We start from the raw sequence: 25,726 nt of genomic DNA, 5'->3' as shown, positions 1-25,726 counted from the left end.
TACATTGACTATAAAATAATGGTTTTGAATGATTTCTTTAAGAAAATGTGTAAATAATTGTTTGGTTTCAGCTTCTCAACTTTGAATATTTTCTGATTTTCTTCAGTCTAGTCTATGATGATAAACTGAATATCCTTGAGATTCTGGACTGTTTATTGGATGAGACAAGACCTTTGAAGATATCACCTTGAGGTTTCGGACACTGGGATATATACTTTTCACAATTTTCTGACATTTTATTGAACAAATTACTAATCCATTAATCAAACGATAACCTAAAGGATACACACAATAAGTTTTGGTGGGTAACACTGAATGTAAACATAAGTTTTGTTTGTTTACAAGAAAACTCCCCAGGGTACCTTAAATTCATAGGACAAATAATTGGTAGCTGCCACCCAATGAGGTGACTTGACATTCGCAAGCAGAAGTTTGAGTCAGTTTGCACTGAAATGTAAAGGGTCAGAATCTGTCTCTTTAATAAACTAAATATAATGTAAAGTTAAAGTGTTTGTCCCCATACTTTTGTCCGCATGTTGTTTTATGGCTGGTAAAACAGCTGCTGAATTTATTAAATTATTTATTTTTGCAGATTTGCGGGTGAGTCCAGCAGCATCAGCAGAACAAACACCCGGTTTTACAATAACATTGCATAACTCATTCTGATGCTTCGCAGGCCCCTAAAACAGAACTGCCCATTAGTTTACATGTGCACCGTTTATTTCCCGTGTGGTAAAATGTCATTCAGAAGCCTCTCTGCCACACTGAGCACAAACAGGTCTGCATTTTGCCCCACAGTCTAAATGTACTACAGACAGTCAATGGTGGGAAAAAACTGTCTAGGACCCAGACGATTTTCCCACCATTGACTGCAATGCATTTCCAAGCAGCCTGTGGAGCAAGCCAGTATGTGTGTGTGTGTGTGTGTGTGTGTGTGTGTGTGTGTGTGTGTGTGTGTGTGCAGACAGCTTAACTCAGCTGTTGGCTTGGCTCTTGCACTCCTGGGCTCCCTGTTTTGAGTTTTGAGGGCTGCAGACCTGAAGGCTTTGACTACGGTTTGACCCCTGTGACCCCTTATCCGTGGTCCTCACTGGAGGGTTGAGCACATAACCTGACTTTTTAACCTCACACTGACCTGCTCACTGGACTTTTTTTTATTTTTTTATCTTCTTGGCCTCCATGTGCTGATGCAAAACTTGCCCTGATGGTGAGTCATGTATATAAAGAAGTTGTATATATTTCAGCTCATAATGCCTCCTGTGGGGGGTTACATCTGGGTCACCCCACTTTTGTTGACCCCAGGGTGCTTCAAAGGTGGTTATCAGCTCCGCTGTGCATCTACATCCTGTGCACAGTCTTTAGCAGCCAGGCTCATATACAGTACAGTGCCTGCGCATACATGCAAACATGCACACTCAAGTTAAGCAGTCATGTGGCACACACAGTTGCCATGTGACGGCTTTTCCTTTTTCCCCCCCCCTCCTTTCTCCTATCTCTCTCTTTTTGGAGTTATGCTTATTGTGGGATGTCAGTGACTGCACTCATTACTATTATGGGATGCCGCACGGGGGTGGGGGGGGCGTCTCCATGGTAACCATGGTTGCTAAGGGAGGGGGTGGAGGTGTGTGTGCGGGGGGGGGTGCATGCATGGAGGAATGGGGAAGAGACTGTAGGAGAGGGAGGGGGTGAGTTGACTATTATGGTCTGTACGTTGCAAGGTAACTATGCAGAGTGGGGGAGGGGTGACTGAAGTGAGTGTGTGTATATGTGTGTGTGTGTGTGTGTGGAGGGGGGGATATTATGGGATGCCTGCCCCCTGATCTCTTTGTGTGTGTGCACGCGCGCGCGGGGTGTGTGTAGTGTGCGAGGGAGAGAAAGAGGAGACGGCGTCGTGCGCACACGCTGCCACAAAAAAACACGGAAATATATTTAAATTGTATGTATACCGTTACCTCAACAAAAAAAAAAAGAGCTTCCAAGTATTGATTGAAACACAAACTGAGCCCGGAGTTATTGTTTTTGAAAGCTTGTGTGGAATCAAGTTGTGAGTATGTCAGTTTTTGGTTTTATTGTTTGTGGATTTACTTGAGTCAGGGTGAGGTGGTCGGGGTGAGATAGCCTCGGATGCCGGTGTTGATACTCTGAGATATTTTACGGTTAGATATTATTAGTGTGAGCGGGTCGTTTCTTTCTCAAATCTGAACCTGGCCGCCGGTCAAGCTCGGTTAGCACGCATGCTAATGGGACGGAAACTAACGATAGTGGCAAGATGGCATGTCAGCTGAAGGCAGAGATGGAGTGAGTGAGGGTGCTAATCTTTGTTTGCTGCCCAACTTGATGGCAAGATAAAGTTAGATTTATTGTCCGAGAAGAAGCCCATGTGCTGGATGTTTGTGTTGCTTGGTGTTTTACCGGGTGGTGTGGGTTTGAATGCTCTTAAATGCTCAATATTCACTTCCGTTTTCTCTTTTCTTGTTCTTATTTCCCTGGCCGATTGCCCTCTCCTAACTACACAACACAAACCGCGACCTGGGCAGAGTCTGACTGGGTCACAACTCTGGATTATCCTACGAACTATTAACTTTATTTAGTTAGCTAAACTGTTAGCTAACTAAATATAAAGTTTTCTGCTGTCCGCTATGTCTGGAAGCGAGGATGACAGAGATGATTATGGAGCCCCCGAGGACCGGTTAATGCACGGTAAGACGAGGCTCATTTGTTAGCTGAAATTGCTAATGTTCACCCTGGTTGTAGGCTAACATGAGCAGATGTTTTTGACATTCATATCAATCATGTTTCATTAGCAAAGCGCTAACTACTAGCCAGTCGATGTAGCTAAATACCGGTTAGCTAACGTTAGCGGCAACATTAGCAAACTCGCTCTTTTCGCTTCTGCTGAACACCTCTTCAAAAAAAAATGACAGTTTTACCCCCAAAACGCAACCACAGACGGTATGGCTGAGAGTTGCATCGTCGTGAAGTCACGCCGACTAACCGGCATGTTCCCGGGGCCTAACGTTAGCCAGCTACCGGTATTTTTTACGTGTCGATGACAAGATGGAGGCAGCCAGTTAGCTTGGAAGCTGGCGGATGACGTTCTGTAGCATTCCCCTCCTCATGGCCGGCGCCTTCGGTTTGAGTGTGGGGAAAAAAGTAAAAATAATCATGTGTAGTAAAAAGATAAATAACATCCCAACTGACCGTTTTATCTTCCCAAATACATATTAGCTTTCTCATGCTGGTGTAGTCGAAGTTTGCATTGTTTACAGATTGTACAATTCACGAGGACGCGCGACGAGCACGGGGGAAGCATTGAGAACAAATAGTCCTGTAAGTTAGATTCAAGTGTTAAAACCCACTTATGCCGTACATTTTATTTATCAAATAACCCCAACTTATTATAAATCTGACATGTGATGCTGTGTTGACTAAATATAATGTAAACAAAGCATGGCCCCTCTATAGGATGAAACTGGTTGATATTTCCATTATTTTTCAGTTCAATAGGCAATTTAATTAAAATTAATAGCTTTGTCATCTATAAAATTGGACACTGCAATTAGAGATACATATGGAGTCTCTAAAGGTGGAGGAAGTGCTGAAGTTAACATACTAATACCACACTAGAAATATAAGACAGTCAGAAAATGTCATTTAAGTAAAATTATGTAGTATTATCAGGAAAATGTAATTAAAGTATTGAAAGTGAAACTACTCAGTAGGACTGCAACAAATTTCATTGACTATTAATCTATAGATTTTTTTTAATAGCTTTGTGTATAATATGCCAGCAAATAGATTAAAAATTAACTTACAATTTCCCACAGACAAAGGAGACATATTCAGATGACATAGTTATTCAATTATCAAAGTGTTTGTAGATTTTTTTTGTTAATCGACTAATTAATTTACTGACTGATTAATTTAGTTTTTGTTGCAGCTATAGTAATTAATGTAGAAAAATGTCCACTTTGAGTGTTACAGATAAACTGTTATATGTCATAAAGTTAGATTACTGTTAAACATGCAATAATGTGTAGGATGCATTTTACTGCTGTAGCTTGTTGATCTGGAGCTAATTTTGAACTATAGAGCTCCAACTAATGATTATTGTCATTAAGGGTTATCTCCTGATTATTTTCTTGGTTAATTGATCTATTAATTTGTTTTTAAAGAATTCTGAAAACACTGGCAAATGCAGATCCCAATTGCAAACAGCCAAAAGTGACACCTTTTTAAAAACGCACCTTTTGCAACCAAGTGACGTATGGACTCCTTACAATCAATTCAATGTCTTAGATCTGCGGCTCATTTTAAAGCTAAGAGGATGACCACTCCATCTGTAAGTGTATGGACTAAGATCATCTTAGCACCGAGATGCTTTTTCTTATACAAAACGCTTTATTCTCGAAACATACATCAACAAGAAAACACAGTTGTGCAGTTGCCCACATACACATAGTTTGGTCTCCTTTATATGACCTAAAAAGCTCATCACATTAAAGCTTCTTCTCTACCAGGTGCATCTTAATGGCAGCTTGCCATTTACTTTTTACCATAGTCAATTACTTTAATAGGCTGTGAGCTCCATACCACTGCACTCTGAGCCACTGAGGCAGTGCCAGATACTGGACTAAGATCCTGTCTGTTATAAGGTCTGCGGGAGTTTGGTAAATCATAATGACTAATCAGTGGTAAATTACAGATTTAACCACTCCCTCAAGGACAACTTATAAAATAAGGTTGTCACCTAAACCTCCTTATCCTCTACTGGTCCCGTTTGTCAGAAATCTTGCTGGTTTTCATCAGGGTTTTTTTTTTTTGATTCCCTCTCATATCAGGTGAATATGGTTACAGTCTGGAGGGGTGAGGGAGGAGGGCTACATTATCCTGCTCAAGTAGAAACTATGTTTGTGTTTAAAAAACAAAAACAGTGAGTTGGTCATTGCAAAAGGGGAATGTGGCATCCTGATAAGGCTCATTCATATATGATGATCGTCTGTGAGAGCAATCTTAAATGGGAAATATCAATTACTCTGTAAATATTGCATTTTACTTAACTACAAATCTAAATAAGCACAAGAGAATCACAGATTTTATATCTGTTTTTGTTTACCTGCCAGATTGGCAAATCGAGGGAACAAACTGAACCACAGCCGAAATTTACCAGCATGCGACTGGTGTTTTGTTTCCAGCAGGAAATGTAAGTGGCTGCTGATATGCATGCCATCTTCACGGCTCTGTGTACACTAATGCTATCACACGGCCCAAATACACTGACACACAGTCACTCCTCTGTCTATCTTAACCGTGAAATGTCTCCACTGGCCTGTTTTTTTTTTTTTTTTGTAATGTAGATGAAGATGAGGAGGAGATCTCAGAGACCGAGACTCCGAAGGTGAAGAAGAAGAAAAAGGCCAAGAAGAGCAGAGAGAGTAAGGGCAAGAGGCGGTCGCGGAGAGAGGTATGTACGTGTGTGTGTGTGTGTGTGTGTGAGTGTTTTAATTCAGATGTTGTGTTAAATGGCAACATGGAACAAAGGACTCAAAAACCAGATATGATTAGTTCTGCTCCATGTGCAATAAAAAGGACGACTGTTGCTAAAGCTCTCTTCCTCCTGTCATATACAATCTAATACACAACCCATATATATGATTATTGTGCATTGATCTGTTTTTACATTCAGACACTCCAAACGTGTAATTTTTTTTCCCCAACCTTTCACTAAAATACCGAGACATTTGTCCTGCTGCAGTTACTTGTTCTGTATCATATCTCTACTTTTACAATTAGAAAGTTCAAACGTGCAGTTGGAACTTTTTTCTTGCATGATTGAAAAAGTCTTAACAACACTGCATGTTAAAAATGTATGTTCTTTGTTTTAAATTGCAAATTGACAGGCACCCGGGCCTCACTTTTTCTGATGTTTTGTATTTAGGAATAAATAATGTTTCCCTTTTAGAAATATACTTTATCTTGTGATGCCAAGAGTGTAGTTGAATTACAGTGAGAGATCAGTTTCACAGTCCCTTTCCCGTTTCTGGAACATTTTGGTCCCAGTTTGCTGACTACCATCTTCTCTCTACTCGTTCCAGGAGCTGCCCATCAGCTCCCCAGAGCCCATGGACATCGGCGCGGTGGAAGAGGCAGAGGGTGGCGGCCCTGCCCATCGCTCAGACAGCGAGGGCAGTGACTACACCCCAGGACCCAAGAAGAAGAAGAGAGCCAGCAGTGGCAAGGAGAAAAGGAGGAGCAGTACTGGGGCTGATCGGAGTGCCACCAAGAAGAAAGATCCGGAGCCTGAGGAGGATGAGGACGACGACGATGACGACAGCTCGGTAAGAAAAGCCAGGCAGATGATGAATATAAGTGTGTCAAGGGGTTTTGGGGTTAAAAGGACTAGGATTTATTGAAGTTTCTCAACACGTACACATGCACTGATAATCAATATCAGACGATTACATTAAAACCAGTTCAAGCTGAGAGCGACCCCGCAATATCTTGCGTAATTGGAGTCAGTTCCACAATAAAAGTTTGGTCGGTTGGTTGACAATAACTGGTAAAATGTAAACAAGAGATGTAGGACATTAAAAAAGTTTGTTTTATTTATTTATATTATAAATTTATTATTTAATCCGGTATAAAATATCATGGTGGGAAAAAATTTAAAACCCATTTTGGTGCATTGTAAAAAAGTAGTTAGTGAATTTTATAGTTGACAACCGTGCTGGTCATGTCGTCAAGGACTTCAAAGAAAGAAGATAAGATATGGAGTGATTGACTTGACTTGTTTTATTTTGGATAACTGCACAGGTTTGCCTCTGTGTAATGCTGGACATCACTCTTAAAGGGCCGTATCTGTGTGCGTTTATTTCTGAATACAAAACAACTGTAACAACCGCTGGGTGCTATGCAGGTTTTTCTATATATTTGGCCATTTTTGCCTTTATTCAGACAGTACAGTGAGAGAGAGAGGGATTCAGGAGAGAGAGAGAGTGGGGGATGACATGCAGCAAAGGGCCGCGGGTCAGACTCGAACCAAGCCCGGTTAGGACTAAGCCTGTGTGGTACATGCTCTACCAGGTGACCCACTAAGGCACCCGGGGGTTATGCAGGTTTTCATTTTTGTTGAATTTGTTCAGTTGTTCCAATCAGCCATTGACTTGTGTAATGTATCCCAGTGAGCATTAATGTTAAACTGTCACTGGGTGGTCATACAGTTTAAGCACAGTTTGAATTGAAAGGTTCTGCACTGGATTACCTCATAACACTGATATAATTTAGCCAACAATTAATGTTGACATGATGTCCACTGTGCTGAACTATTATACTCAGGGTCTGCTGATTTTCATAATGTGCAGAAGTAAATGGACACCACCGTGCGGTCTGAAATGGTTTTAAAAAAAAAAAAAAATACATTCAAATGTAAAACAGCATAATTTGCAAAATAATTGGCTGTGATGAGAAGTGGATGTGAGTTTAAGTAAATGGGCCAAAACAAGCAAAAACCACTGGTATGGTTCTTTTAAAGTGGGCTATGTGACTGTCAGACCAAACAATACATAATTATAATGAAATTGCAGTTATTGTTGTGGCATTGATGCAGCCAGAGTTTGCTTTAACTGGCTCTTTTATTGGGTTAAGATGTGGTCTACTGTGTGGTCCAGTTTCTGAAGGTGCTCCTGGTATAAAATAAGTTTTCTAACAGTCCTTTCTTTGGTGCCTGATGAGCACCTATTGACTGTGTACCTGTAATGGAGTCGGTCATGGTTTGACAAACAGAGACTTGCGATGAGAGATGGTTAAACAAAGAGCTGCGTCTGGTGGACTCGGAGCCTGGCGGCCAATAGGGGGCCTTGTTGTTAATGACACTTATGCAAGGGGGTGGCGTTGGGGCGTGTAAGTGTGTGCGTGTGTGTCTGGGGCGGGTGTGTAAGGCATATATGCTGTTACCATGGCAACCCTGCCTAGTGCCGCACCGCACTGCGCTCTTGACCCTTTTTTCTTTTTGGTTAGATAAACACATTTTGATTCACTGGGCGCCCTCAGTCGGTCTGCAGCCCCTTCTGCAAGAAGAAGAAATGGGAGGAAGCTGAAGGAAACAAAGTGTCTCCATCAACCCGTGATGTGCTTACCTGCTCGGGACCTTTTAACATTTAGGGAAAAGGCCCAGATTTAAAGGACATTTGTTTTATTCGCTGATATATTTACAAGTAACGGGCCAAGAGAGAAATATGGAGGTGAAACAATTTTATGTTTGACTGGAAATTGATCAGCAACTATTTGAGAATCGTTTTAAAGCAAAACGTAGAAATATTTAGTTGTTGCAGCTTCTTTGTTGTGAGGATTTGCTGCTTTTCTTTGTCTTATGAAGAAAAGAAAACCGAATCTGGGATTGTTGACATCTGATGTCTCTTGTAATTATGACATCTTAGGACATTTTTTAAAACCAAATAATTGATCAGTTGAGAAACTAATTGGCAGATGATTCTACAATAATTAATGGCGGCCTGAGTTCAAGCCTTTGTTTGATTTGATAAGTTGACAGTCAGAAGTGGAGGTTGGACAGCAGGGAAGTTTAGAGAACAGTGTGTGGTCATAACCAGTGATTTGTTTTACTATCAATAAACATATGAATCAGTAATTTGATGAAACATCAAAAGTAACAAAAACATTTCCATCGTTTTCCCCAGGCCTAATTTGTACTACATAACGACTGACTAATCAAAATTGTCATCATTAACTATTAAGCACATTGGTACTAAATTATCAACTATATCATTAAGGCATTTGATTGTAATGTAATTATCTTAAAACTTAGCGGTCAGTGTGGTGGATAAATTCTAATGGACTTATTAGATTGGATTATATTTGGCCTTGTCTTGCAAATTTCAGATCTCTAACATCTGAGTCCGTCGTGGTCAACAAAACCATTTAAAAATGGAGGAAAATCAGTAGTTATTTATAAAAATTTAAAAAAACTCAGTTGTTGTGGAAAGACTATTACGTCAATTATGACTGTGAGCATCTGTGGCGTAATAATTTAGGATATTTATGGGTAAAATAATGCCATAGACCCCTGAGTAAGAGGCTGTTGCTGACATGCAGCGGGCTAACAAAAGTCCGTTTGTAAGAGGTGGAGGGTTTGGCTTTTGTGATGCACAGGGACACAGCAGCGCCTTTCAAAGCCTCTACATGAAACTGTAGTTTGGTATTACGCCACAGATCCACATTGATAGTCACAGCTGGTCCCACATGTTGGTCACTTGTTGTGTGTGTGTGATTGGTCGACATTGTGATCATCCAGGAGAAGATTACTTAAAACGTGTCTGCTGTGAATAATGTTCAGAAATACACTTGGCACCAGTCTCTGTGTCTTTTTTAAGCACATATTGAATTATGGCAGCGCAGCTTTGGACATGTTAGGGTTTGTTTGCTAAACCAGGTTGTCCACCACACTCTGTTCATATAATCAATTGATCAGATTAGTATTGATTGTTCCTCACTTACTGAGTTAAAGTGGTCTTGAGAAAACTCTGCAGTGTTGTCAGAATCTGATGTACAGTGGGACGATGTAGACATTTGTCTTCAAACATGATCAGATCTTCATCTAAGTTGCAATAATGAACAAACACAATCTGTTTTAACTAATAACACACTGATCATTGTGTAGTTCTTTTCAACATTGAACACATCACTCAAAACATTCACAGTGTAGGGTGAAAAAAGTATGTGAACCCCTCAGCTAATGACATATTAAAGCTAATTGGAGTCAGTAGTTAGCTAAACTGGAGACCAATCAATGGCATAAGATCGGAGGTGTGGGCTGTAAAACACATTTTGCGTTTACTGTTCACAAGAAGGATCCACTGATGTGAACCATGCCTCGCAAAAAAGAGATCCCAGAAGAGTTACGATCAAGAATTGTTGATTTGCATGAAGCTGGAAAGGGTTACAAAGTCATCTCCAAGAGTCTAGATCTTCATCCGTCCACAGTCAGACAAACTGTCTATAAATGGAGAGGATTCAGTTCTGTGGCTACTCTCCCTAGAAGTGGATGTCCAGCTAAGATGACTCAAAAGACACAACACAGAGTCATCAGTGAGGTAAAAAAAGGAGGAGCTATTTGTAAGTTTTGCTTTTGCTACATAGCTAACGTTAGCATTCACAGCTGTTTACTGACCAGTCAAGAAGAAACATTGCAAGTTCAGCATCAAACTTCATTCCTTTACTCACCAACAGCGGTCTCCAGAGGTGGAAAGCAAACACCAATGTTAAATCTTGTTTCTGTCACATCTTCTCTTGTACTGAAGTTAGCATGCTTTACTAGCTAGCCCTGGCCCAGTTTGACTCATCATTTTCTGACACAGAGTCACTGTAGCAATGCTCAGAGGACGTATTATAGCCTCTTGTCTTGTAAACCCAATGACGGCTGAAGCTCCAATCACCACCAACCGCTCCTGACAAGAAACCATGTTCGGTGGCAGACAAAACTTACAAACAGCCCCGTTCAAGGAATCATTGGAGCCGGTTAGCATCACACGTAGATCATGGTGTCTGTGACAGGACACCACAGAGGAAGCCGCTGCTCTCCAAACCAAATATTACTCTGCGCCTGATGCGAAGAGCATCTTGATACTCCACAACACTACTGGGGAGAATATTTTGTGGACTGAAGAAACTAAGGTTGAATTATTTGGGAAGCACATGCACCACTATGTCTGGTGTAAAAGGGGAACTGCACACCAACAATGACATGAAACCATGAAACATGAAAACATCATCCCAAAGGGGAAGCAGGGTGGAGGGAGCATCATGATTTGGGGCTTTGCTGCCTCTGGATCTGGACAGCGCCACTTAATTTTAGAGGAGAGGGGGGGTGGATTCTCAAGTTTGTCCACATGCTGGAGTGGTCCAGTCAGAGCACGGACCTTAATCCAGTAGAGATGCTGTGTAGTGACCTGAAGAGAGCCGCTCTCGAGCAGTTCTGCAGGAGGAATGGTCCCAAAACTTCCTCCTGAACATCGTGCAGGAGGGATCAGCAGCTGCTGGAAGAGCTGGCTTGACGATATTGCTTCAAAATGAGGTTCAACCAGTTATTAAATCAAAGGGTTCACTTATTTCTCCCACCAGCACTGTTCATGTTTAATGGGTGTGTTCAACGAAGACACAAAAGATTATAATTGTTTGTGTGTTATTAGCTTCAGCAGATTGTGTTTGTTATCCCAACCAGGTGATTTCAAAGGGTTCAGTGACTTTTTTTCCCCCCTGCCGCTGTCTATATACAGTATTTGGCTTTTTAGGCACTGAAATAGATGTTACAGCTGCTATGCTGTTTGTGGTATGTTATGTGAAGATTTTTATCCATGTAAAGTCTGTCGGCAATTTCATAAAGTTTTAAACAAAGAGAATATCTTGCCTTTGACCTAAATTTGTGTTAAGCCAAAGGCAATCTGGTCTAATTCTGTGTTTTCTTACCCTCAGGTTTCATTCTTTTCTCCTTTTCTTTTTTTTTTTTTTTTTGTCAGTGTGTACGTTTTGTGTGTGGTTTAATTTTTGAGTAATTGGCTCATAAACCTTTTGCACTGCTCTTTTAAGAAGAAGAAGAAGAGCTCTGTGTTAGCTAAGTAGCAGTATGCCAGGATGTATACTGTAAAATTGATGATTATTTACCTTCTGATATAAGATTACTGCCTTTTTAGTCTTTAGTCTAGTTTCAATATTCAATTGTACATTTTCAACCCTTATATCAGTGAAGCTTACTGTTGTTTGGTTTGTTTGGTAGGAGCCAAAGTCTTCATCCCAGCTGCTGGATGACTGGGGTATGGAGGACATCGACCACGTCTTCACCGAGGAAGACTACCGCTCTCTGACCAACTACAAGGCTTTCAGCCAGTTTGTCAGGTAAAATCACATTTTGCACAAACACACACAAAGCTGGTAAATATATATATATATATATATATATATATATATATATATAAAACCAGAAAAAGTATTAAACAGAAACGCAGACGAATGTACCAGGGAGCTTAAGAAGTTTGATTAAATACACTCTCTTTCTTTTTAGGGCTCATTGATATTATTTATCCTGTAGAAAATCCCAAATTTTGCTGGTTTCAGTCCCTGTTTTTGTTCGTTTGTTTTTTTTAATTTTATTCTCACACCAAAAAATGTTGCAAAAATTTTAGAAGGAACTGGCAATTAAACAATTTTAAAAGGCAATCAAATATGTCAAATATTCTCTGGAGCCATTTATGGTTGATGGTCCTACTTTCTGAAAGTCTTCTACATTTTTAATTTTCTCTTTCCCTCGTCTCCAGGCCCCTCATCGCAGCCAAGAACCCCAAGATCGCCGTGTCCAAGATGATGATGGTTCTGGGCGCCAAGTGGCGCGAGTTCAGCACCAACAACCCGCTGAGGGGAGCTGCTGCTGCCAACGCCGCCCTGGCCACCGCCAACGTACCTGCTGCTGTGGACACCATGGTGGCGGAGGTTGCTCCGGTTGCTGCTGCACCTCCGGCCCCCGTAGAGCCTCAGCAGCCGCCTCCACCGCCACTGCGCAAGGCCAAGACCAAGGAGGGCAAAGGTACAGTGGGCAGTAGGGGTCAGGACAAATGCTGAGATATAAAAGCGGGGTTTGGATATGACAACCACCAGAAGAAATCATGACTAGAAATGTTTAGCCGCAAACACCTGCCTAACAAGAGGCCAAAGAGTTTCGTTGCTTCTCTCTTTTCTTATTCTCTTTGGGTGAGTGTGTGAGTGCCCTCTTCATTTCCTGTTTTGTTCTGTAGGTCCCAACGCTCGCAAGAAGTCAAAACCTGCGCCCAAACCACAAGAGAAAAAGAATAACGCCAAGACCAAGAAAGTGGCTCCACTCAAAATCAAGCTGGGAGGCTTCAACAAGAGGAAACGCTCATCGGTATGAATCATTTCCTCTCTCCTCCTTGTTTCTCAAAACCACTTTTGCGGTTTCATACAATGCAGGTAGAGGAAGGCGTATTTAACACAGCTGGACATCTTGTGTGTGTGTGTGTGTGTGCTCAGAGCGAGGAGGACGAGCCCGATGTGGACAGCGATTTTGAGGATGGCAGCATGAACAGCGTCTCTGTTTCAGAAGGATCAAACAGCCGCAGCAGCCGCAGCAGAAAGAAGCCATCCAAGAGCAAACCCAAGAAGAAGAAGGGTACGTCCGGGCTGAAATGTATCTTAAGCACTTAATCGTCACCATCATCCCCTTTGTTTCCCTGCTTCTTTCTTCCCCCTCTTCTTACTAATGCCCTTACATTAAATGTACAGTTAGCTTGTGGAACCAGTCGGAGCTGAAATTACACTGGTTGCTTCATCCTTTACCTGGTGACTCAGTCGGAGCTCCACCTGTGTTGCCATAACCAGCTGCAGGTAGAGTCTACAGAATGAAAATTGCAGGTTATGTTCACATTAGTGAACTGTAATGGTTGTGTGCAGGGTAAAGCGTTAGGTCTATGAAATGCACAACAACATGAGGAGGTGTATCCATACACACACACACACATTAGTCACTGTGACTGAGTCAGCGGAGTTTGGTATATTTAGAAGGACGACATCTCGGCCTGGGTTGTCGCCTACTGACGCATTCTGAAGCTGCTGTCACACGACCAACGCTCCGCTCGGCCGACGACATCACAGATGAGTTCACATCAGCAACTGAAAGAGGTCCTCACCAGGGTGGAAGTCCTTAGAAGGTCCCATATCGTACATCTCCTCTCTCAGGCTTCAGGCCATAATATGGACCGTATCTTGTTTAGTCTGTGAGGACTTGAGGCGTAAAGTTGGGGTTCTTTGTTGCTGAACATTCAACCCCTGAAATCATCCAGAATACACACAACATTAGTGCAATAAAGTTAAAGCTTAATATAGCCTTGTATTTAAAAGGCTACATGCAGCTGATATTGTGGATCAGTTTCATATTTCTGTTTTCGCAACGACACCTTTCAATGTCGATCTGTTTGTTATTGAGGAAACATGTTCTTTAGGGGAAATGATGACTCACTGAGTGGGTTTTCCTCTGTCGAACAACGTAAACACTCATCAGAATGTTGGTAATGCAGAGCCTGGATCACCACACCACATCACATCCTGTGTGTCTGCTAAATGTCAGATGTTTTGGAGGTGTTTTGGTAAAAATTTTTCCTCCTTCCCCTCCTCATCAGAAGCAGAGGACGGTGACGGTTATGAGACGGACCACCAGGACTATTGTGAGGTCTGCCAGCAGGGTGGAGAGATCATCCTGTGCGACACCTGTCCCAGAGCGTACCACATGGTCTGCCTGGACCCTGATATGGAGAAAGCGCCCGAGGGCACCTGGAGCTGTCCACACTGTGTAAGCAATATGTTTACACGACAACCCCCGTAGCAAACGAAAGCAAAGTAAAAGACACTTGCCAAACATCTTCTGCCACTTTCTGCAATTGATACCTGTGTTCAGTAGGTTCAAACAGATTTTACCAGCGAAACTCGACCACAAACTCACACACTGTCTCACACTGAACCAATTTATGAATGCAATCACTCTGTCAAAAAATGACTCATGGTGTTTTTAGTTTCATTTAAAAAGCATCTTCTGAAAAGACGCGCAAGTTCAGCAGTTGCTGTTTTAGTCTTTGTCGTTATGATTGTGCTGAATACTGTAGAGCTACTTTTGTTCTCTGTGCGTCTTAGTTGTGTTGCTTCTAATGTTGTGTTGTACGCAGTCAGTTTGTTTCGTCGATATGTGTATTTTATATTGATCCCACAAAGAATAGCAGCCAATCCAATACAACATAGTCAAATACACCAGTTCCATATCAGCGCTTTCACCTCTTCTGATGCCAAGTGGTATATTAAGCAAATTATTACTGAAATTATGTTTTGTTTTGAACATGGTGAGCATACAGATTAACAGCAGAGAGGTTGATGATGCTTCAGGAGTGGTTTGAGAAGTTTCAGTGAACAGTTTGATGCTTTTTTTCCCTACGGGTTCTCGTAAGAATCAACTGTAACTGTAACTACTTGAATCCAAACTGACTATAGTCCTCTTTTAAAAGAGTGAGCACCAAACTTTTCTGTGGCTTCTGGTCGACGATAATCCCACTCTAGGTGCCTGATACTCAAAAGTCAATTTTAAGGGGACTAGTCCTTATAAAGAAAGTGCAATAGTAGAAAAATAAAAGGTTCCTTCAGGAGTCTCAAATTCAAACAGAACTTACTATTTTTTTAATCTCGCTGAATCACAGATCAAATCAAGATTATTTAAATTAAACAGAGCAGGAACACTGTGTTTTAAGAGTATGAAATAAAACGTATTCTCCCTCAATCCCAGGAGAAGGAGGGCATCCAGTGGGAGGCCAGGGAGGAAGGCTCAGAGGCCGAGGAGGACAACGGTGACGCCGGAGAGATGGAGGAGGACGACCACCACATGGAGTTCTGCAGGGTCTGTAAAGACGGAGGAGAGCTGCTCTGCTGCGACTCGTGTCCCTCGTCGTACCACATCCACTGCCTCAACCCGCCGCTGCCCGAGATCCCCAACGGAGAGTGGATCTGCCCCCGCTGCATGGTGAGTCGCCCACAGTCAGGGTCCAGTGAGGTGACTGATGAGAGGTTTGACCGGTCAGAGTCGTGAGAGCTGAGAAAAATCTGCTGATCCAGTGGATGTTTCTTCTCTTTCTGCTCAGCATGGAAAAGGGTTTTATTGATCCAGTAGGTATTTGTGTGCTTGTTTAGGTCAGTAGGGTTTGATTTAAAAAAAAAAAAAAAAAAAAAAAAAAGTCATGGTTTCATCCTACAACAAACTCAAGACACAGAAGCAGCGGCACATGGAGAGACTCTGACAGATTCGATTGCTTTTTTTGCATCTTTACAACAATTAATAGCTTCAGTTATTTGTCATTTGTCAAAAATGCAAAGCTTTTATTGGTGCCAATTTTCTAATGTGATTTGCTGATTTTTTTTATTTCTCTTTTTTCTTATTGTTTTTTTTATTGTTTTTTATAATTGTAGATTGATATCTTTGGGCTTTAGTTTGTTGTTTAGATGAAGATACCTGAAGGCATCACCTTGGCCTCTGGGGCAGTATCATGGGCATTTTCACATTTAATTGAGAAAATAATCAGAAAATTAATCAACGATGGAAAAAACCTGTCACTTGTGGTCCTGGTTCATTATCTGATAATCTGAAAGTATCCCCTCAATTAATCATTTAATCTAATGAAGAAACAGTAAAAAAAAAGTTCATCAGTTTCCAAGTGACTTCTTCATTTGTCTTTAGTTTGAGTTCTGGACTCTAATGGACAAAACTAATCACAGATTATTCCATAATAATGTTTGGAATAAAAACATTTTTTTTGGCTCAATAAATTATTTAGGATCTCTCTGATGTGTCACACACATTACCTGATTGTCTGTGATTAAATAAATTAAACTATCTGAAATAGGTTTTTAGAAAATATGGAGTAAGAAAAAATGAACAATCATTAACTTTTGCTTTTCCTGTTCCAGTGTCCCTCCATGAAGGGGAAGGTCCAAAAGATCCTGACTTGGAGGTGGGGTGACCCCCCTCCTCCCACACCAGTCCCTCGCCCCCCAGACCTTCCGGCAGATGCCCCCGACCCCGCCCCGCTGGCAGGGCGGCCGGAGAGGGAGTTCTTTGCCAAATGGTCCAACATGTCATACTGGCACTGCTCCTGGGTCACAGAGCTCCAGGTGTGTGATCAATACATACACACACATACATATAAATAAATAAATAAATAAATAAATAAATATATATATATATATATATATATATATATATGTATATATATAAATATGCACACCCACACATACTATATACTGTATCTGATCCTGTTTTATATATGAAGGATTCTCAGTTTTCTCTCTGTTTCTCCCCCCACCAGCTGGAGCTCCATTGCCAGGTGATGTTCAGGAACTACCAGAGAAAGAACGACATGGACGACCCGCCACCCATCGACTTCGGCGAAGGAGAGGAGGACAAGAGCGTTAAGAGGAAGAACAAGGACCCCATGTACGCACAGCTGGAGGAGAAATACCTCCGATTTGGAATCAAGATGGAGTGGCTGATGATCCACCGCATCCTCAACCACAGGTCAGCACACACACACACACACACACACACACACACACAGTGAGACAGACGAGCTGGGATGCTTCAGCTTTACTTGTTACAAGATAAGTTTCTTTATTAACCTACTTTGTTTAAAAAATCACATAACTTTGGCTACACTTATATAAAACCTTTTTGTTTTGCTGATAATAAACAGTCCTGTCAAAATAACCGACCTTCAGAATTTTTATCAGAATAAAATGTCTCATCTCAAAGGTTGTTGTTCAAATTTTGTACTAATTACTTCTATAGAGAAGGTGCACCAGTCAGTCTCATTTATTATCATCATTTTATTATTTATTTGATATGATTTTTTTAACCATAAGTGGCTATTTTTTTTATGGTTTTCTTTCCCATGAATCCCATCTTTGATTAAGTTAATTATGTTGCATTTAATAAACAACTTCTCAGAACACTACAAATGTTCCACTTGGAAGTCTCAATATTTTACTCTTCTGGAGTAAATAATCATGAAACACAAACACAAAGTAACATTTTTCTTCTCTGCTGTGTTTTCCAGTGTTGACAGGAAGCATAACGTCCACTACCTGATCAAGTGGAGAGAGCTGGCATACGACCAGGCCACCTGGGAGGCCGATGACATGGATGTACCTGAGTTTGAGCCGTACAAAGTGCAGTACTGGCACCACAGGTGAGACACAGTCGCAACAACACTCTCAGACTGCAGTGTAATGCAGACACACATGTACATGCAATCTCAAGCAACACACACTGCTTTCCCTAACTGTGTGCGTTCGCTCCAGAGAGCTGATGATGGGAGAGGAGGGGAGACCCGGGAAGAAGATGAAGATGAAAGGAAGGTCAAAGCGGCCGGACAGGCCTCCAGAGAACCCCGTCATAGATGTAAGTCCAGACTATGGATTCTTTATATTGGTATGAAATTTGAATATGAGTCTGAAGTCATCAGCAGCTGTAACTTTATGAAGGATATTTGCGCTTTAGTATTCAGCCCAGAACTGTATTTTCCAGGGTAGACCATCCCTTGAAAGACTTTTAGAGCTCGATGAGACATTGAACAATCTTTATTAAACCAGACCGAAGGACATGCCTGTTAGATTTTCATATTTTAAATGATTTCCCACATCTTCCCATGTCTCCCACAACACCTGTCCAGTGACAGTTTATTCATTTACATAACGATTCCACTGAGACATTTAATTGAAATAAATTTTAACTGCAGATTTTACTGACTGAGACAGAAAGGAATCATCAGTTTATGAATCAACCACGTGATTTTCTTTTTTTTTTCTTCAGTTTTCTTTTTTTTTCTTTTTTTTTTTTTAATTTTGTGGGTGTGAAGATTTGCAACGAGTTACGTCGACTTTCATTCAAGATTTTGAGGTTTCTCTCTCTCTCCCCCCCCCCCCAAAAAAAAAAAAGGTGATCTGACTTCATTTAGACCTCTGACTGTCCTTTGTTTATAAATGTGTCGTGGTGTCTGTCCTCAGCCGACCATAAAGTTTGAGCGTCAGCCGGAATACCTGGACAGCACGGGCGGGACGCTGCACCCCTACCAGCTGGAGGGGCTGAACTGGCTGCGGTTCTCCTGGGCTCAGGGCACAGACACCATCCTGGCCGACGAGATGGGTCTGGGAAAAACGGTCCAGACCGCTGTCTTCCTCTACTCGCTCTATAAGGAGGTGGGTGCCTGTGACATGCTGGGTTGCGTTCGCCTGCTGTAAAGATGTGTTACACTCTCTCTGGGGCCACACACACTGACTCTGTACACACTGGATTTCTGGTCAGATTGTTTGGATATACTGTTCTCAGGGTTCCCACGGCCCCTTGATGTCCTTGGAAGTTTGTGAATTTGAGGGTGGAAAAAAAATCGAGGTGTTGAAATAATAAATGAATATGCCTCATTGAAAGTGCTTGAATTTGTATATTCTGTGCAAAAATAGGAATTAATTGTAGTAGTTTACTTGACATTAGTAAATAGACTAAGCACTGGTGTCTGCATGTGTGAAGAGACCACATAGTCTGCCCTCAGTGTAACACAGCAGAGTCAAGCCTCCCTCCTTTTGCTTGTTGTCACTGAGCTTCTGTAAAGCTGCTGGTTCTCATTATACAAAATCTTAATTTTGTAGCAGTAACTAACCTTGATTTATGTGTGAAACTGTCGTCGGGTCCTTGAATTTGAGGGACTTGGAAAGTCTTTAAAAAGTCCTTGATGTTAAGAAAATGTGGGAACCTTGTGTTTTCAGCTGGTTTGTTTGTAACATGAGCTCAGCTCATAAAGTAGAAGTAAGTTTTGATTTGAAGTTTTTGTTTCATATTTAGTTTAAGAGCACTCGTCTGTCACATGGAGGCTGTTTATAAGTAGCTGTCATCCTATTGGCCAGGGACCATCCGGCCATTTTGTGTAAGTCAGGTGAAATCTGACGACATTAAGTTGGATCTCAAACAGTAAACACTCAGACAATGATCATGCGGCTGCTGCCACCTAAGGGTGGGAGGCCAGAATACACTTCCTGTCAGAGCACCAGGCGATTGATTCACAGTGAATTTACCTTCACCTGTCTCTGTCATGATTTTTGCTTTATATATATTTTTTAAATGTAATTAACTGGGTTGATGTTGCCTTGCAAAATACAAAATTACGTTAATGAATTTAAATTTAGAAGGAAAACAATGAGTGAGTTTCACCAGTTTGTTGATTTGATCAACCATCAGTCATTTGTGTGTCCACTGTAACAGTAAATGTATGGTTGGACAAAAGAAGCAATTTGAACTTGTCATATTTATTTTTGTAGACCATTCATCAATCAATTATCAGTAATCCAGATTACCTCAATTGATAATGCAAATCAATTGTTAGTTTTAGTCACATTTAAAATTATAACCTAAAAGTTTCTTTTCCTTTATTTTGACAAGAATCTGTCTTAAGACATAAATGAGCAATTATGTCAAGCAGTTTTTGGTACAATAAAGTTTTTATCACCATCAGCCTTTTCAAAAGTAGGTGTCACTTTGGTCAAAGGACTAATATCTTATTTTGAATTGCAAATGTCCCAATACTGAATGTGATTGTAAGTTTATTTTTTCATTTCATTCGTGAAGTTCTGCTCGGCATCAGTTTGAAAGAGAAGAAACGAGCACAAAGCTGGTTTTTCTATTTCTTTTTGTGTTGAGTCGTGTTTTGAACAAAGTCTTCCGTGGATCAATATTTTGTTGTCGAGTCTCTGGCAGCTGCAAACTGACAGATCACAGAACTAGCAAAGACCTGAATGTACAGACGTGCGACTCGGGCATCACTACAAACAGAAACTTTGGGTGTCAAACATCCAGTTTACTGATTAAAACGCACGACCGTTGTTCTGTACGGCATGTCGAGCTGACTTCCTGTCTCCACCTCCAGGGCCACTCCAAGGGGCCGTTCCTGGTCAGCGCTCCGCTTTCCACCATCATCAACTGGGAGCGAGAGTTTGAGATGTGGGCGCCCGACATGTACGTCGTGACCTACATCGGAGACAAAGACAGCAGAGCCGTCATCAGAGAGAACGAGTTCTCCTTCGAGGACAACGCCATCCGAGGAGGGAAGAAGGTGTTTAAGATGAAGGTGAGTGGAGAAGGTGGAGAACGAAGACGGGGAAGAAGATAAATCCTGGGTAAATCGGCTTGGAATTGGCTCAAAACTCTCAGTTTTAACATCTGTTGTGTCGATATCCTCCAACAGAAAGACTCGTCGATCAAGTTCCATGTCCTGCTGACGTCCTACGAGCTGATCACCATCGACATGGCCGTCCTGGGCTCCATAGACTGGGCCTGCCTGGTGGTGGACGAGGCCCACAGGCTGAAGAATAACCAGTCCAAGGTACAGACACAGTTTCTTTAATGCTCTGGGATTATTTTTGTTCAACATTCAATAAAAGAGAATAAAGAGCTGAAACTCCAGAATACAGCGAGTTGTAACTGCTGCAGCACGTTTCCATTTCCGAGTTTTACTTTTGTAATTTATATAATTTTTTTACTTCTTTCATCCCAGCCTGTGCCGGCAGCTGTGACTGCAGTTTCGCTCGGTCTGAAACTGTTGTAGACGTTGTAACACGTTTGTTTTGTTTCTTCTGCTTTAGTTTTTCCGGGTGTTGAACAGCTACCCTCTGCAGCACAAACTGCTGCTGACTGGAACTCCTCTGCAGAACAACCTGGAGGAACTTTTCCACCTGCTCAACTTCCTCACACCTGAGCGGTTCAGGTAGGCTCTGGGTTCTGTTGCATGAATTATTCCTTTACGCCCCTTAACTACAGTGAGGATTTCTGAGCGTTTTCCTTTTGCCACAAGGCCGTGAAGCCTGGGAGTTAGTTAGGGTTTTTGCATTTAGCAAAATATTACCTGAATTTTTTTACGGTTTGAAAGTCATTAAATCATAATAAAGGCTAATAGATTTATTTATTTGCATCTGGGGGGAAGTGAATTATAGTCATTGTAATTCACAAAGATTGTTCCTTTGATGCTTTTCCACAAGAATCACAAGCTTCATGATGCTGAAATGAATGCAACATTAAAAGTGGATGAAGAACTTGTGTGCAGCCACATATTACAGCTGACTCCTAGACTGTAAACTGACATCTCCCTCTCTGTCGGCAGTAACCTGGAAGGCTTCCTGGAGGAGTTTGCCGACATTGCCAAGGAGGACCAGATCAAGAAGCTGCACGACATGCTGGGTCCGCACATGCTCAGGAGGCTGAAGGCCGACGTCTTCAAGCACATGCCCTCCAAGACCGAGCTAATTGTCAGAGTGGAGCTCAGCCCCCTGCAGAAGTGAGTCAGGGGGACGGAAGGGAGGGGGTTGCAGTGACCGGGGTCAAGTTTTTCAGATGGGATTAAGAATTATTTACACATGGTGAATGTGTTAATGTTCACAGGAAGTACTACAAATTCATCCTGACGAAAAACTTCGAGGCCCTGAACACCAAAGGAGGAGGAAACCAGGTTTCTCTGCTCAACGTCGTCATGGACCTCAAGAAATGCTGCAACCACCCCTACCTCTTCCCTGGGGCTGCCATGGTACGACCCAAACGTCAGCGAGCTTGACGGGGATATGTTTATTTTAAATTTCATTTCTATGCAAAGACTGTCAGTATGTCAGGTTTTTTTTCTTTTTTTTAGGTTTTCCTTTTTTTACATGAGGGATATTTGTTGTTTTAGGAAGCATTACGTTTTAAAATGTCATTGCTTTTTGAATCCACCCTGAGCCAAACCTTCTCTGCAGACATGTCAGAGTTAATGTTTGACTGGTTACTCGTAACAGGAAGCTCCAAAGATGCCTAACGGGATGTACGAGGGCCAAGCTCTGACAAAGTCTGCTGGGAAACTGCTGTTACTGCAGAAGATGATGAGGAAGCTGAAGGAGGGAGGACACAGAGTGCTCGTCTTCTCTCAGGTAAGACCTCGGAGAGATGGCGATGTTCTGTAGTCTTGACTCCAAAACACCGAAAAGCAAAAAGCTTTATAGAGGAAAGAGAAAATGCAAATTACAAACGCCTTTTGAGTATTTCCAGTTGCAACCGCAAGAAGAATCTCAACTTAAAAATCTCATCATTTCCTAACGAACCACCTCCTCTGTTGTTTTTGCTACAGATGACCAAGATGCTGGACCTGCTGGAGGACTTCCTGGAGAATGAGGGCTACAAGTACGAGAGGATTGACGGAGGAATCACAGGAGGGATGAGACAGGAAGCTATCGATCGCTTCAACGGTGAGTCTGGGAGCATAAACACAAACTTTACCTTTTTTTATTAGTTTTCTTAATTGACTCTGGCCTTCACCAACCTTCATGTAAATTAAAACCATAACTCTTCTAAATTGTCTACAAAACTTTGTTGGATGGAAGCTGGTAGTTGAAACATGCTTGTAGAAAATGCATGAATTCATCTTCTCTCTTTCCCCTCAGCTCCCGGTGCTCAGCAGTTTGCCTTCCTCCTGTCAACGAGGGCCGGAGGTCTGGGCATCAACTTGGCCACGGCCGACACCGTCATCATCTACGACTCAGACTGGAACCCTCACAACGACGTCCAGGTACAGGATGAGCGCTGCTATTCCATCCTTTTTATCACGTGTTAAAAAGTAGAAGCACTCTTACTTATCTTTTGTTTGTTCAACGTGTCCCTCCTCCTCCTCGTGTCCAGGCCTTCAGCAGAGCTCATCGTATCGGTCAGAACAGGAAGGTGATGATCTACCGCTTCGTTACCAAGGCCTCTGTGGAGGAGAGGATTACTCAGGTAAATAGGACGAGTTCAGTACACAAAATCAGTGATTCGACACTCGTAATGTCTCATTTTGTCTGAAGCAGTCAGCAAGAATGAACCTTTTTAAGACCTTATATTTCACATTTGGCCATTTTACTGCAAGACTGGGACAAGAACATCCAACCATCTGTGGAAATTTGAGACAGAAGCATGTTACACTTGTAATTTTCTGACCAGCCATATTAACAAATTGTCCTCTGTGTTGTCAGGTTGCCAAGAAGAAGATGATGCTGACTCACCTGGTGGTCCGACCCGGTCTCGGATCCAAGACAGGCTCCATGTCCAAACAAGAACTGGACGACATCCTCAAGTTTGGAACAGAGCAGCTGTTCAAGGACGAGGGAGAAGGTGAGGATGGAATTTAAAAAAAATAAAAAAATAAAAAAATGCAGATCTGCTGATAGAGATTTATCTGTTTTTATGAAGACGTTTGAGAAGTGTGATATTTGAACTGACGACCGGGTGTCTTCTTCAGGTGAGAACAAGGAGGAGGACAGCAGCATCATTCACTACGACGACAAGGCCATCGACCGCCTGCTGGACAGAAACCAGGACGCCACAGACGACACGGAGCTGCAGAGCATGAACGAGTACCTGAGCTCCTTCAAGGTGGCTCAGTATGTGGTCAAAGACGAGGAGGAGGAGGTAAGCGCCTGCAGCTGCTGTGAAGGGGGAGGAGGTTTTGGCTGTAGTGAAGATCACATCTAACCTTTTTTTTTTTTCTTCCCCCGTCGCTCAGGAGGAGGAGGTTCAGCGGGAGATCATCAAGCAGGAGGAGAGCGTGGATCCAGACTACTGGGAGAAGCTGCTGCGTCACCACTACGAGCAGCAGCAGGAGGATCTGGCCCGCAACCTGGGCAAAGGCAAACGTATCCGCAAGCAGGTCAACTACAACGACGGCTCACAAGAAGACAGAGGTAGGAGGAGCGGAGAGAGAGAGAGAATCACCTGTTTATCAGCAGTAACAATCAGAAGTTTAGAGTTTAGCCACCTTTAGTTATCCGACAAGTGAACAACCAACCAGATTTGCATGGTAGGTGTTCACCAGCATTTTTCTAAACTTCGTACAAACCGTGCAACATCAGGCTGCGCCTCAGCTGAGCGTTGTTTTCAAATTTTAAATTCCAGTACTGCTACAATACACGTTTTAGTGCAATACTACAAGACACATTTATCTATGAAAAACTTTTTTTTATTGACCTAATTGAGCAGAACTTTTTAATCTTCTTAGTCTTTACCGTCTGAAAACACAAATTGCTTCACAAGAACTCCATAAATAAAACGGAGCATCAGGCCTTCAGCACCGGCGTCCAGTTCTTGCAGAGTCGTCAATACTCTGGGTTAATGGGTCAGTAGTTTAATAGAACAGGTTTGATACCAGGTCTCAGTTGCACCACAGGAGGTAAAAATAGTCAACTTTCCGTTTAAAGGTGTGGGATAAGAGTTTTCCTCTCAGCAGCGTTTACATCAGCTCTCCCTCCTGATAATGTAATAAATATTCTCCATAGAGGTTTCATGTATTCGTAATTTATGATATTATCGTTTGTGACGATCGGTGATCTGTTGATTGGTGAATCCTTAGTTACAGCGAAAGAATGATCGAATCATTATGATAAACTGATTTTCTAAGGAGAGAGAAAGAAGGGAACAGACATACTGGATTTTGAATTTCACAACTTTAACTGCATTTTTCTTTTTGTGGAATATTCATCTCATGCACCTTTGTACATATTCACATTTTTGTTGCTCTGTGCAGAACAAGAACACGACACAGTGATCTTTGGTCACACTAAACTAGTCACATTATCAGTTAAATATCAACTACATGTGCCAGGTCAGAGTCAGCTTCTCTGGTCAAGTATGTTCTCACACACACACACACACACACACAAGGACTTTGACTGGTTTAATAATAACCAATAATAAAGCTACATGAATGCACAAATTGTCAGACTACATTACTCATAGCGCGCTGCACAAAACTGATGCCACACACACACACTTACACACACACACTCTGCAGGTTACATAATAAGACTTGTGTGTGTGTGTGTGTGTGTGTGTGAGGACGATTCATGACACCGCAGATCTGTTCACACAAGAACATTCATCAACACACACAGCTTCATGGGAGTAATTCAGTCGTCATGTTAAAGTCTCATTGAACTGCGGATTTAAAAACCTTTCTATATTTTTTTTTTTTTTCTATCTTACAGCTGATTGGCAGGATGACCAGTCTGATGGCCAATCAGATTACTCTGTGGCGTCTGAGGAGGGAGACGAGGACTTTGACGAGCGAACAGAAGGTAAGAA

General features: G+C 41.9%; 1 protein-coding gene across 6 annotated transcripts in view; it reads left to right on the top strand.

Annotated features, from left to right (window-relative positions):
- Positions 1-1,802: 1,802 nt before the first annotated feature.
- The window catches only part of LOC130183730 (chromodomain-helicase-DNA-binding protein 4-like), a 29,596-nt gene continuing 5,672 nt past the window's right edge, over positions 1,803-25,726 (top strand). The window contains exons 1-28 of one of the 6 annotated variants that reach the window (XM_056399363.1): positions 1,803-1,936; positions 2,538-2,700; positions 5,358-5,464; positions 6,096-6,338; positions 11,786-11,904; positions 12,324-12,589; positions 12,798-12,925; positions 13,051-13,189; positions 14,196-14,365; positions 15,344-15,577; positions 16,519-16,722; positions 16,917-17,125; positions 17,664-17,795; positions 17,908-18,007; positions 18,613-18,804; positions 20,523-20,723; positions 20,841-20,978; positions 21,238-21,359; positions 21,753-21,926; positions 22,031-22,172; positions 22,417-22,548; positions 22,746-22,863; positions 23,059-23,183; positions 23,294-23,386; positions 23,623-23,761; positions 23,889-24,058; positions 24,153-24,330; positions 25,630-25,719. In XM_056399363.1, coding sequence (XP_056255338.1) covers positions 2,640-2,700; positions 5,358-5,464; positions 6,096-6,338; positions 11,786-11,904; positions 12,324-12,589; positions 12,798-12,925; positions 13,051-13,189; positions 14,196-14,365; positions 15,344-15,577; positions 16,519-16,722; positions 16,917-17,125; positions 17,664-17,795; positions 17,908-18,007; positions 18,613-18,804; positions 20,523-20,723; positions 20,841-20,978; positions 21,238-21,359; positions 21,753-21,926; positions 22,031-22,172; positions 22,417-22,548; positions 22,746-22,863; positions 23,059-23,183; positions 23,294-23,386; positions 23,623-23,761; positions 23,889-24,058; positions 24,153-24,330; positions 25,630-25,719 — 4,126 coding nt within the window. In that variant the 5' untranslated portion in view covers positions 1,803-1,936; positions 2,538-2,639. Of the gene's footprint in view, positions 2,049-2,154; positions 2,299-2,537; positions 2,701-5,357; positions 5,465-6,095; positions 6,339-11,785; positions 11,905-12,323; positions 12,590-12,797; positions 12,926-13,050; positions 13,190-14,195; positions 14,366-15,343; positions 15,578-16,518; positions 16,723-16,916; positions 17,126-17,663; positions 17,796-17,907; positions 18,008-18,612; positions 18,805-20,522; positions 20,724-20,840; positions 20,979-21,237; positions 21,360-21,752; positions 21,927-22,030; positions 22,173-22,416; positions 22,549-22,745; positions 22,864-23,058; positions 23,184-23,293; positions 23,387-23,622; positions 23,762-23,888; positions 24,059-24,152; positions 24,331-25,629; positions 25,720-25,726 lie in introns of those variants that run through there. The other 5 variants (XM_056399365.1, XM_056399361.1, XM_056399362.1 and 2 more) reach the window with 5 other exon arrangements.

Source organism: Seriola aureovittata, chromosome 16, assembly GCF_021018895.1.
Source record: "Seriola aureovittata isolate HTS-2021-v1 ecotype China chromosome 16, ASM2101889v1, whole genome shotgun sequence".
NCBI classification, from domain to species: domain Eukaryota; kingdom Metazoa; phylum Chordata; class Actinopteri; order Carangiformes; family Carangidae; genus Seriola; species Seriola aureovittata.
This window is presented reverse-complemented; position numbering and strand designations above follow the sequence as displayed.